Genomic DNA, 12,212 nt, shown 5'->3' with positions numbered 1-12,212 from the left:
GATCTCAGTCCCTGGGTTCTCAATATTGACGCCCAAGCCCACTCTGGCCTATAGCTTTGATTCAACCGTGTAACATGATCTTCCAGATGGCAATACTAGGGTTCTGTCAGTCAAAGCCTGTGCAGCTGAGGAGGTTCCACTCTGCAGCTAAGGATGTTCCACTCATAAAAATTATGAGCTGCGAGTATAGAGGTGACATCTTGATGCTGTGGATTGCGTCAGCAGAATGAATTGATACTGTCAAAAATCTTGTTGGAAGGTATCCACACTCACAGTCAATGGGAGGACGCCATGCTCGACCTGGTAAGAAAGATGGACATTCTACAGCTCACAAAGGCGACGATCTTCATCAAGGGATGGGACAGCAAAAAGCATGGTAAAATTATTAGGCAAGCAAAGCCAAGGTTTGTTCTCGGAGAAATGGTCGGTTTTCCTTAGGGAGGAGAAGGAGGAAGGTACTCTTCTTGTGGTATGCATTGATTAAGTCTTCATGACAAGTTTGGCTAAGACTAAAGGAATGGCGTTCTATGGGAACAAGGCTGTGTTTTCTTTTAAATATTGGGAACACTAGGAAAGGCAAAGATCCTCATATTGAGACATCAGACAAGGCAGTGAAAGGAGACTCAATTTTGTCTAACGAACAGGGGGCCGATGAAGAGAAGAGACCATCACCGAGCTTTACAATATTGAGAAGCTAGAATAGGCAAAGATTCTTATACTAAAACATCAAGCAGTGCAGGGACGGGAGACTCAATACAGCCTGACGAACATGGAGCTGACGATGGAACCGTCACCGACTTTCTCTAGATTCGGAAGACTAGGATAGGCAAAACCCTTATATTAAAACATCAGGCAGTGCAGTGACAGGAGATTCAATACTGCCTAACGAACAGGGGAAGCTTTTCTGCGAACAGGTCGATAGCGTTAATGATTCCGCCAAGATAAAAAAGTTTCTCAAAAAAACCCATCAATTTGAAACTTAAGTAGACAACATGGGAGTGAGAGCGGAGATAACGAAGGACATGTTGAGGCTTTTGATGAATACCAAATTTCCATAGGATACAACGGGACTCACGGAGACACCGGAATTTTGGAATAATGACGTTGATCGAAGGTTTATAATAACGGAATTTATGGTGAAGGAATCATTGAGGAGCTTCAAACCATTTAAGTCACCCGGGCCAGATGAAATATTTCCGTTGTGACTACAGAAAGAGGCAGACTATCTGGCGCCTCATCTGGCCAATATTTTCACAGTGTGCCTAGGAATTGCATATACTCCGAAAGCCTGGCAGGAGGCAAGGGTGGTGTTTATACCGAAGCCCGGCAAGGCAAGTTATGCTACAGACCCATAAGCCTTACGTCCTTTCTACTCAAAACCATGGAACGTATTGTAGACACCATGATAAAGAGTAGGACATCCAGCGAACTGCTCAAATAAAGGGTGATTTTTTTGAGGTTAGGATTTTCATGCATTAGTATTTGACAGATCACGTGAAATTTCAGACATGGTGTCAAAGAGAAAGATGCTCAGTATGCTTTGACATTTCATCATGAATAAACTTACTAACGAGCAACGCTTGCAAATCATTGAATTTTATTACCAAAATCAGTGTTCGGTTCGAAATGTGTTCATTCACCGTAACGTTGCGTCCAACAGCATCTTTGAAAAAATACGGTCCAATGATTCCACCAGCGTACAAACCACACCAAACAGTGCATTTTTCGGGATGCATGGGCAGTTCTTGAACGGCTTCTGGTTGCTCTTCACTCCAAATGCGGCAATTTTGCTTATTTACGTAGCCATTCAACCAGAAATGAGCCTCATCGCTGAACAAAATTTGTCAAAATTTGAACACATTTCGAACCGAACACTGATTTTGGTAATAAAATTCAATGATTTGCAAGCGTTGCTCGTTAGTAAGTCTATTCATGATGAAATGTCAAAGCATACTGAGCATCTTTCTCTTTGACACCATGTCTGAAATCCCACGTGATCTGTCAAATACTAATGCATGAAAATCCTAACCTCAAAAAATCACCCTTTACAAACAGCATGTCTATGTCAAGGGAAGGTCAGTGGAGAATGCCCTGCACTAGGTTGTGCATAAAATAGAAGAATCCTTCGATGCCAAAACGTACACCCTGACGGTATGCATTGACATCGAGGGGCTTTCAACATTTTGTGGACCTACACAAAGGGAGAAAGTGGCACAGGGTACGCCACCGGGGGGCATTTTATCGCCACACTCCCTGGTCACCCACCATAAATGACCTATTATGGATGCTGACTGAGGAGGGATTTGAACCCGTCTGCTTCGCAGACGATGTTTTAATACTTCTAAGGGATAAGGATTCAAACGAGCTGTGCAGAAGGGCCGAAAGGGTCTTGCATATGTCATATGACTGGGCTAGACCCAGAGGTCTCAATGTTAACCCAGAGAAGACTGAAATATGCCTTTTCACGAAGAAGACGAAGGTGGGCCAATTTAACGCACCACGTTTCCTCAATAAGGTCAAATACTTAGGTGTGATCTTGGACAAGAAACTGAATTGGAAGTTTCACATTCAGGAGCGTATTGAGAAGGCTCACAGATGTTGGGCACTATTTAGACGGGCGTAGGCTCGAAATGGGGCCTGAATCCGAGGATAATCCATTGGCTCTATTGGAGCGTGATTCGACCAATACTTATTTACGCCGCAGTAGTTTGGTGGATTGCTATGGAGAAAAAGTGCAAGACCATACAACAGGTTCAGAGAACATGTTGTCTTGACATAGGCAGAGCGATGAGGACCACGCCCACTAGGACACTGGAGACTATTCTAGATATCTGACCCATTGACATTCATATTAAGTGTGAGGCAGCCACTGCGGCTGTAAGACCTAAAGCGATGGGAGAATAGATTGAGAATGGGAGCATCTCATACTATCGCGGTATAATCGAGGCGACGATAGGAAACCTGGAAGGAAGGGAAGAGGTTTCCGATCGGATACTTGAGACGACACTTGAGTTCGAGATCTGCACAGTCTGTGACTGACAGCTATGAGACTAAAGGCGATGGGAGAATGGACCTCATACTATCGCGGTATCGCCGCGGCGACGATAGGAAACCTGGAAGTAAGGGAAGAGGTTTCCGATCGGATACCTGAGACGACACTTGAGTTCGAGTGCAAGACACTGTTGCCACAGGCACAATCTTGGACTGACAGAACCCTAGTATTGTCATCTGAAAGATCATGTCACACGGTTGGATCAGAGCTATAAACCAGAGTGGGCTTGTAAGTACATTGAGAACCCAGGGACTGAGATCTGTTTTAGACTGCCTGACCATAATACGGTCCTGCAGACGGAGATCCGGGCGATCTTGGAATGCATGAGGTGGTGTGATGCTAACTCGAAAACGTGGAGTGTGAACATTTTTACGGACAGTAAAATTTCCATAAGCGCAATAACAACCAGGACGGTAAGGTCACGAACAGTCTTGCAGTGTAAGAAAGTGATCAACGCCTTCTCTGAGAATGGCACGATCCGCATCGTTTGGTTTTGGGCAGACGATTTGGCGGTGAAGGCCATCGGACTGCCGTCAATAAACTTGGATAACCCGAAACCTTTCGGATCGACGCAATCCGATTTAAGGGTGTGGGCGACGAATGCATGTAACACTATGAAACAGCGAAACAGTCGGTAGGACCGCGAAAATTCTATGGGGGAATCCAGATCGTATGAGAACGAGGCTATTCCTGAAAGGAAGTAATAAAGATGCGGCAGGTGATAGCATGTGTAGGCATATGGGGTAGATGATGAGACATTGGAGCATTTCCTATGTTATTGCCCGGCTTTCGCGACTAAAACACACCGGTACTCAGGTGGGGACACAATGCCAGTCATGAACCAACTTAGGGGAGTGATATGGAAAACAGTTAAGGATTTTGTAAGTAGCAGGTAATTCCTAACTCAGATTATATTTTTCGAGGTTACTTTTTAGTTTTTAAAGCGCACAACAAGCCGATTACTGGCTTAGGTGTATGTCAATAGTGGCGTGGGGCGGATTAATAACCGCACTGTTTTTTCAACTTAATCTAACCGGGACGGCGACATCGCTGGATAGGATCAGTATAGGAGGTTGAAAAAGCCCAATCAGTTCAGCTTTTTAATAGGAGGATTCTTCAAAAACACGTGGAAGAAAAGGAGTCCAGTACCCTCTGACCGAAGGTATCACAAACGTGGGCGAAGACCCTATTAAACCTCAGGTAATGTTAGGTCCAACCTGATCGTCCTCGATAGGAAAAAAAAAATGAGGAAGTGTATTGGGTAAAAATACAGTGCGTACAACTTTTTGCTGCATGGCAGTGAAAAGATACATTTCTTCGAATGACTTTTTTTAGAGATAAATTAGGGGGGTTTATATGGGAGCTATATGCGGTTAAAGACCTATTTGAACCTTACCTGACGAAATTACAGATAATTTGGAACTATGGGCTGTCCTGTATCTTCATCTACCAAATGCCGGAAGATTGAATTAACTCATAAAGCCTGCTGCAATCTTCCGTATCCCTTCGCAATTTTGATTTCGGTGATCTGAGACTCCAATATCCCCTCAAAATGAGCACTAAGACCCGACAATGTACCTATCAAATGTTAAGTAGTAGGTTGAAGTCTTCACGGTTTTAAAGGTTCTGTAGACGTTCTCCAGGCGGGAGGGACTGCTCCTCACACAACAAAGGTGGGCACAAGCGTTTCTAGTTTAAAAATAGCTTTTTATTCTTTGACCCACACATAATTTCTCTAAGTGCTACAATTTTTAAATTAACTCATAATTCTCCTATTATAGCCCAATTCATTTTACAACCTTTTTAATGCCTTTGTTTAACAATAACGACTATCGCAGTAGCTTATCAGAAGTCTACCATTTGTGAGATAAGTCCAACGCTTTTGCAATAATCAAAATCAATAAACCCAAATTGAAAGAAAAAAACACTCCCAAAAATATGTGAATAAATTCTTCCATTTTATTATTTTAATGTGAAAAGTTCATTCTCTCTATAGATTAGCCTCAATGTTGGTCATAATCCAATCATGCAAATAAGGCACATTGGCATAGACTCCGGGATAATCGCCCAGGGCACAACTGCGACCCCATGAAACAATGCCAGCCAGTTTGCCATTCACCAACAAAGGACCGCCAGAATCACCCTGACAGGCATCTTTGCCTCCTTCACCCTCCACACCGGCACACAACATGCTGTCCGTAATGCGTCCGGGGCCATATGAGACAGCATAGTAGTCATCACAGCGCTCGTTGCTAACAATGGGCACATTGACGGCCAACAATTGGTCGGAAGCAAAACCACCCGATTGAATAGTGCCCCAGCCAGTTATAACCGATTTCGAGCCATGGGGTGGAACTTCAGTGGCCAAGGCCACCGGGGCCATGGTTATACCATTCAAAGGCAGAGGGGAGGCCAGAATCATCAGAGCCACATCGTTGGTATATACGGCGCCATTGTAGTCTTCATGCATCACAATTTTTTCCACTCGCACTACCACACCATCGGCTGTATTTCTTTTGCTGGTGCCAGCCACAATGGTGTAGTTCTCCGCAAAACGTCCATTAACACAATGGGCGGCGGTTATGATGACTTTCTCATTGTAAATACTGCCGCCACAAGAGTGGGTGTAAGGGCAAGTCTCACACGATCTCCGTCTCATGGAAACCTGATGGGGATGATTGGTGATGTCCACGGGATAACCGCCTACAATACGTCCATCCAACCTCAAAGAGGGTTCAATGTCAACCTCATTGCTGTTTAAAGGTAGGGAAGCAGCCAAAGTTAGACCCACCAGCAGCAGCAGCAAAGTCAGAGAGAATAGACGGTTCATGTTAATCGGAAGTTCAGCAAGAAACTAAACCCCGCTAAACTGTGTTTTTTCTAGCAAAACACCAAATCGCTTTGGAGATTATCAATAGAAATCGATTTAAAAAAAATATAAATCATAAGCTTCAAATGATTAGATGGGAACTTGATGGTACGATACTGTACACTTAAAGAAAAAATTGAGATAAAATAGTAGTTTTAGGATCGTTCCCAAGTTTCCCTTTAAAAATAATCTTCAACTTGGTCTGACAAATAAATTACAAAAGTATCGAAATATCCAGTTCCGACCCTAAGTATATTTATTCTTGATCACCGTAAAAATCTAAGACGATCTAGCCATGTCCGTCCGTCTGACCGTCTGTCTGTTGAAATCAGGCTACAGTCTTTAAAAATAGAGATATTGAGCTGAAACTTTGCACAGATTCTTTTTTTGTTCATAAGCAGGTTATGTTCGAAGATATAAACCGATCCGCTGGTTTAGGGTCCTAGGCCCATAAAATACACATTTATTTTCCGATTTTGCTGAAATTTGGGACAGTGAGTTGTGTTAGGACAGTCGACATCCTCCTTCAATTGGCCCAGATCGGTCCAGATATAGCTGCCATGTAGACCTATCTCTCGACTTAAAATTTTGGGCCCATTAAAGGCGAATTTATTAACCGATTTTGCCAAAATTTGGGACAGTGAGTTGTGTTAGGCTTTTCGACATCTTTCTTCAATTTGGTCTAGATCGGTTCAGATTTAGATATAGCTGCCATATAGACCTATCTATCGATTTAGGGTTTTGGGACCATAAAAGGCGCATTTTATGTCCGAATTCCCCGAAATTTGGTACAGTGAGTTGCGTTAGGCTCTTCGAAAATTTTCTGCAATTTGGCCCAGATCGGTCCAGATTTGGATATAGCTGCGATATAGACCGTTCTCTCGATTTAAGGTCTTCGGCCCATAAAAGGCGCATTTATTAAACGATTTCGCCGAAATTTGGGACAGAGAGTTGTGTTAGGCTCTTCGAAAACTTTCTGCAATTTGACCCAGATCGGTCCAGATTTGGATATAACTGCCATATAGACCGATCTCCCCGAAATTTGGTACAGTGAGTTGCGTTAGGCTCTTCGAAAATTTTCTGCAATTTGGCCCAGATGGTCTAAATTTGGATATAGCTGCCATATAGACCGATCTCTCGATTTAAGGTTTTGGGCCCATAAAAGGCACATTTATAATCCGATTTCGCTGAAATTTGACACAGTGACTTATGTTAGGCGTTTCGACATCCGTGTCGTATATGGTTCAGATCGGTCTATATTTGGTTATGGCTACCAAAAAGAGCAATTTTTGTTCTACAAAATTAAACAATGACTTGTACTTATTAGACCACTCAATATCCGTGTCAAATTTGGTCCAAATCGGACCATATTTTGATATAGCTGCTATGGGGGCATAAATAACTAATTTTTCACCTTATTATGAATAAAGATGGTTTACATATATACCCGAGGTGGTGGGTATCCAAAATTCATCCCGGCTAAACTTAACGCCTTTTTATTTGTTATAAATGGACTTAAGTTCTTAAAATCCATTCATCCCAAAGTTTTTGTAAATGTAGTTTAAGTAACGTCTTATCAAATTTTGGAGATAACCAGAGTAAGACAAAAAAAAAATATTGGGATTCGCTTTAGAATACTTTCAGACAAAGCAATATTTCACCAAATTGGGAAAATTAAACTTTAACCAAGAAAAAAATTTGATAAAATTTAACAAGTAACAAGTAAAAGCGTGCCAATTTCGGCCGGGCCGAATCTTGGGAACCCACTACCATGGATTCTGTTAAAATATGGGAGCTATATCTGGTTATAGACCGATTTGGACTGTACTTGGCAAAGTTGTTGAGAGTCAAAACAAACAATGGCGACTTCCAGGGGTCAAATCGGGAGATCGGTTTATATGGAAGCAATATCGGGTCCTTGACCGATTTGGACCGTACTTGGCATAATTGTTGAAGTCATAACGGAAAACCACATGCGAAATTTTAGCTAAATCGGATAACAATTGCGGCTTCCAGGGCTCAAGAAGTCCAATCGGGAGATCGGTTTATATGGGAGCTATATCGGGTTCTTGACCGATTTGGACTGTACTTTGCACAGTTGTTGAAGTCATAACGGAAAATCACAAGCAAAATGTCAGCTAAGTCGGATAAAAATTGTGGCATGTAAGGGCTCAAGAAGTCAAATCGGGAGATCGGTTTATATGGGAGCTATATCCCAATCTGAACCGATATGGCCCATTCGAAATCCCCAACGACCTACATCAATATTAAGTATCTGTGAAAAATTTCAACCGGCTAGCTTTGCGCGTTTGACCGCTAACGTGATTTCGAAAGGCGGACGGACGGACGGACATAGCTGGATCGACTCAGAATGTCGAGACGATCAAAAATATATACTTTATGGACTCCTAGATCAATACTTCGAGGTGTTACAAACGGAATGACTTGATTAGTATACCCCCATCTTATGGTGGTGGGTATAAAAGACATTTGTCTTTTTGGCAGCTATATCCAAAAAAGACCGATCTGAACCATATAAATAGAACACGAATATCGAAAAGCCTAACATAAGTCACTGTGTCAAATCTTTGCGAAATCTAAGAATATATGCGCCTTTTATGGGCCAAGACCGTAAATCGATATATCGGACTATATGGCAGCTATACCCAAATCTCGATCGATCTGGGCCAAATTAAACAAGAAAGTCGAGTGGCCCAATGTAACTCACTATTTCAAATTTCTGCAAAATCCGATAATAAATGTGGCCTTCATGGGCCTAATACCTTAAATCGGCAGATTGGTCTATATGGGGGCTATATCAAGATATTGTCCGATATGGACCATCTTCGAACTTAAACAGGTAAAAAGACGTTAAGTTCGGCCGGGCCGAACTTTGGATACCCACCACCTCGGGTATAAATGTAAACCACCTTTCGTCATAATCCGATGAAAAATGCATAATTTATGCCCCCATCGAAATATGGTCCGATTTGGACCACATTTGACATGGATTGAGTGGATATTGTTCAAAAAAATTTGGTTTTTTTGTAGCCATATCTAAATATAGACTGATCTGAACCAAATACGACACGGATGTTGAAAAGCTTGAGATAAGTCACTGTGTCAAATTTCAGCGAAATCGGATTATAAATGTGGCTTTTATGGGCCTATGACCCCAAATCGGCGGATCGGTCTATATGGGGGCTATATAAAGATATAGTCCGATATAGCCCATCATCGAACTTAACCCGCTTATGGACAAAAACACAATCTGTGCAAAGTTTCAGCTCAAGTTCTGTATTTTTCTAACAGACAGACGGGCAGACGGACAGATGGACAGACGGACGGACATGGCTAGATCGTCTTAGATTTTTTCGCTGATCAAGAATATATATACTTTATAGGGTCGGAAATGGATATTTCGATGTGTTGCAAACGAATGACAAAATGAATATACCCCCATCCTTCGGAGGTGCGTATAAAAAAGAATCTGTGCAAAGTTTGAACTTAATATCTCTATTTTTAAAGACTGTAGCGCGATTTTAAAAGAACTACGGATGGATATGGCTTCATCTCTTAGATTTTAACGACGATGTAGAATATATATACTCGTGTTTTATAGGTTCGGAAATGGATATTTCGATGCGTTGCAAACGGAATGACATAATGCCATCCTTCGGTAATGAGTATAAAAATGGATTTTGGTAAAATTCTTAAAATAGAAATTTTGACAAAACTTCTTTTTGAATAGAAATTTTTTCAATAGAATAAAAATATTGGCGAAATTTCGTGTAGAATAAAAATTTGTCATTTGTCATTCCGTTTGTAACACATCGAAATATTCGTCTAAGACCCCATGAAGTATTTAAATTCTTGATCGTCATGACATTTTATGTCGATCTAGCCATGTCCGTTCGCCCGTCTATCTGTCTGTCGAAAGCACGATAACTTTCGAAGGAGTAAAGCTAGGCGCTTGCTAGGCGGAGCAACAGCGAGAGCCATTGTCTTTGTCTTAGCGTTTGAAGCCATCAATACAACTTCCAACAGATGAACAAAATCATGTGTAGTACGGAAGAAGTGTAATTTGCCACAGACAGAATGTCTGTCATTACACAAAAATACATGCATTGGGAAAAGTACATGTAATAAGCAGGGTTGTCGAGCTTGGTTAATGTAGTAATTGTATCATAGATGCGTCTTCGCTATTAATACCATTCAAATACAGCATACCAACGCACGGCGCTTGAAGGTATCACACCTAATATGGTTGAAAAGTCTTCTAACCAAAGACGAAACGCGTCCCATAGTGGTTGGTGTGTGTTGCTATCTTTGGCTTTCATTTTCCATTTGCATCTCCGATCATTGAGCTCCTCTAGAAAGAGAAACAAACAAAAATTAAAAATTAAAGCAAATTAAACTTTGACATATATTTTCTATAGAAATGAAATTTTGAGAAAATTTTCCATAGAGATTAGAAAAATTTCCCAATGAAATTTTATTTTGACAAAATTTCCCACACACCACAAGTTAGCAAGATTTCCTGTAAAAATGAAATTTGGACAAATTTTCGTAAAAGAATGCAAATTCGCAAAAAAATTGGATATTAAAAATTTTCCATAAAAATATATTTTGATAAAAGAAATTAAATTTTGACAAAATTTCCTAAAGAAGTCAAATTTTGATAAAGAAATAAAATGTTGGTTAAGATCGCTTATAAAAATGTTGTTAACATTTCCTACCAAAATATAGGGTTGCCCAAAAAGTAATTGCGGATTTTTTAAAAGAAAGTAAATGCATTTTTATTAAAACTTAGAATTAACTTTAATCAAATATACTTTTTTACACTTTTTTTCTAAAGCAAGCTAAAAGTAACAGCTGATAACTGACAGAAGAAAGAATGCAATTACAGAGTCACAAGCTGTGAAAAAATTTGTCTACGCCGACCATATGAAAAATCCTCAATTACTTTTTGGGCAAGCCATAAAATATTTTTCAAAATTTTAAAAATTAAATTTCGGCTAAATTGCCTTCAGGTATGAAATTTTGATACAATTTCCTACAGCAAGGACATTTTTAGAAAATTTCCTATAGAAAAGAAATTTTAATGAAATTTCCTTTAAAAGTAATGTTGGAAAAATTTGCTGTTTACCACAATTTTCAATAAATTTCGTATTGAAACAAAGCTGACTTTGGACGAAATGTAGATTTATTGCTTACCAGTTTAAGTAATCCGAAATCCCAATAACAAAATTTCATTGATCGCTGTCAAGCTCCCAAAAGTATGTGAAGGTTAAATAGTTTTATTTAAAAAAATCTTTCGCTTAGGTATTGTCTTCGATGTGGTCAAAATCCAATCTGGCTAATATGGAACGTTTATGTAAACGCCCAGAAAATAAACCAAAGCACAGCTGTGGGTTAGTTTAGGTTTAAGTGGCAGTCTGCCATCAGACTCACCATGACGTTTTCGTCCCTTATTATACCATAGGACCAAAAGAAGGAAGATTCTATCGAGTTCCTACCGTTGAACCATCCAGATCGCTTTAGAAAGCCCAACAACTTGCAAATGTTCACATCTGCCGAAGTTGTGATGTTCACATCACAACTTCGGCAAAACTCATTATTTGCAACCTTCAGTCTGTCTTCATGTTTGACGATCAGTCAATGAGAAGTCTTGGCGAACACAATGACTGAGACGTCTGTTCTACATGCATAATACATAATTTTGGAGTGTTCAAAGCCCTCACATTGTGACCATCTGTCTTTCGTTGCCCTTCGGGCCTGATTCTGAAGTCTTAGCTTACATCTCGCTAGAGGCATACCTACAGATTACAGATTTCCTGGAATGTGTTAGGCTGTTGTAGGAACTGCCTAACACTTGCAAGCTCGTCGGCTCTGCAATTAACTGGGATATCTTTGTGGTCCGACACTCAGAACAGGTGAATTTTGAACTGTTCAGCCATCTCGTTGGGGGATAGATCTCGATATGACCAATCCAAGTTGTTCATAGAACATGCCAAAGCCCACTTGGTCGTCTAGTTTGGATCCATCCTTATAGTAGTCTGTGTAACTTCCATAACCATGGATATATAGTTACAATCGGTTTCATAAGAAAGGTGGTGCAGTATTTTTATACCCTCCACCATAGGATGGGGGTATACTAATTTCGTCATTCTGTTTGTAACACCTCGAAATATGCGTCTGAGACCCCAAAAAGTGTATGTATTCTTGATCTTCATGTCATTTTAAGTCGATCTAGCAATGTCCCTCCGTCTGTCCGTCCGTCCGTCTGTC

At 40.6% G+C, this 12,212-nt stretch overlaps 1 protein-coding gene across 1 annotated transcript; it reads right to left on the bottom strand.

Annotated features, from left to right (window-relative positions):
* Nucleotides 1-5,008: 5,008 nt before the first annotated feature.
* Nucleotides 5,009-5,907, bottom strand: LOC106091298 (trypsin zeta). Its single transcript, XM_013257777.2, has one exon. The coding sequence runs from the start codon at nucleotides 5,880-5,882 to the stop codon at nucleotides 5,043-5,045; it is 840 nt and encodes a 279-aa protein (XP_013113231.2). The 5' UTR covers nucleotides 5,883-5,907; the 3' UTR covers nucleotides 5,009-5,042.
* Nucleotides 5,908-12,212: the final 6,305 nt, after the last annotated feature.

The sequence above is a fragment of the Stomoxys calcitrans genome, chromosome 5, assembly GCF_963082655.1.
Source record: "Stomoxys calcitrans chromosome 5, idStoCalc2.1, whole genome shotgun sequence".
Taxonomy (NCBI): Eukaryota; Metazoa; Arthropoda; class Insecta; order Diptera; family Muscidae; genus Stomoxys; species Stomoxys calcitrans.
The sequence above is the reverse complement of the archived record's forward strand: the minus strand, read 5'-3'. Positions and strand labels throughout refer to the sequence as shown.

Bases quoted from the DNA above. Each gene is read 5' to 3' on its own strand.
- LOC106091298 (XM_013257777.2), bottom strand. From the start codon at position 5,882: ATGAACCGTCTATTCTCTCTGACTTTGCTGCTGCTGCTGGTGGGTCTA.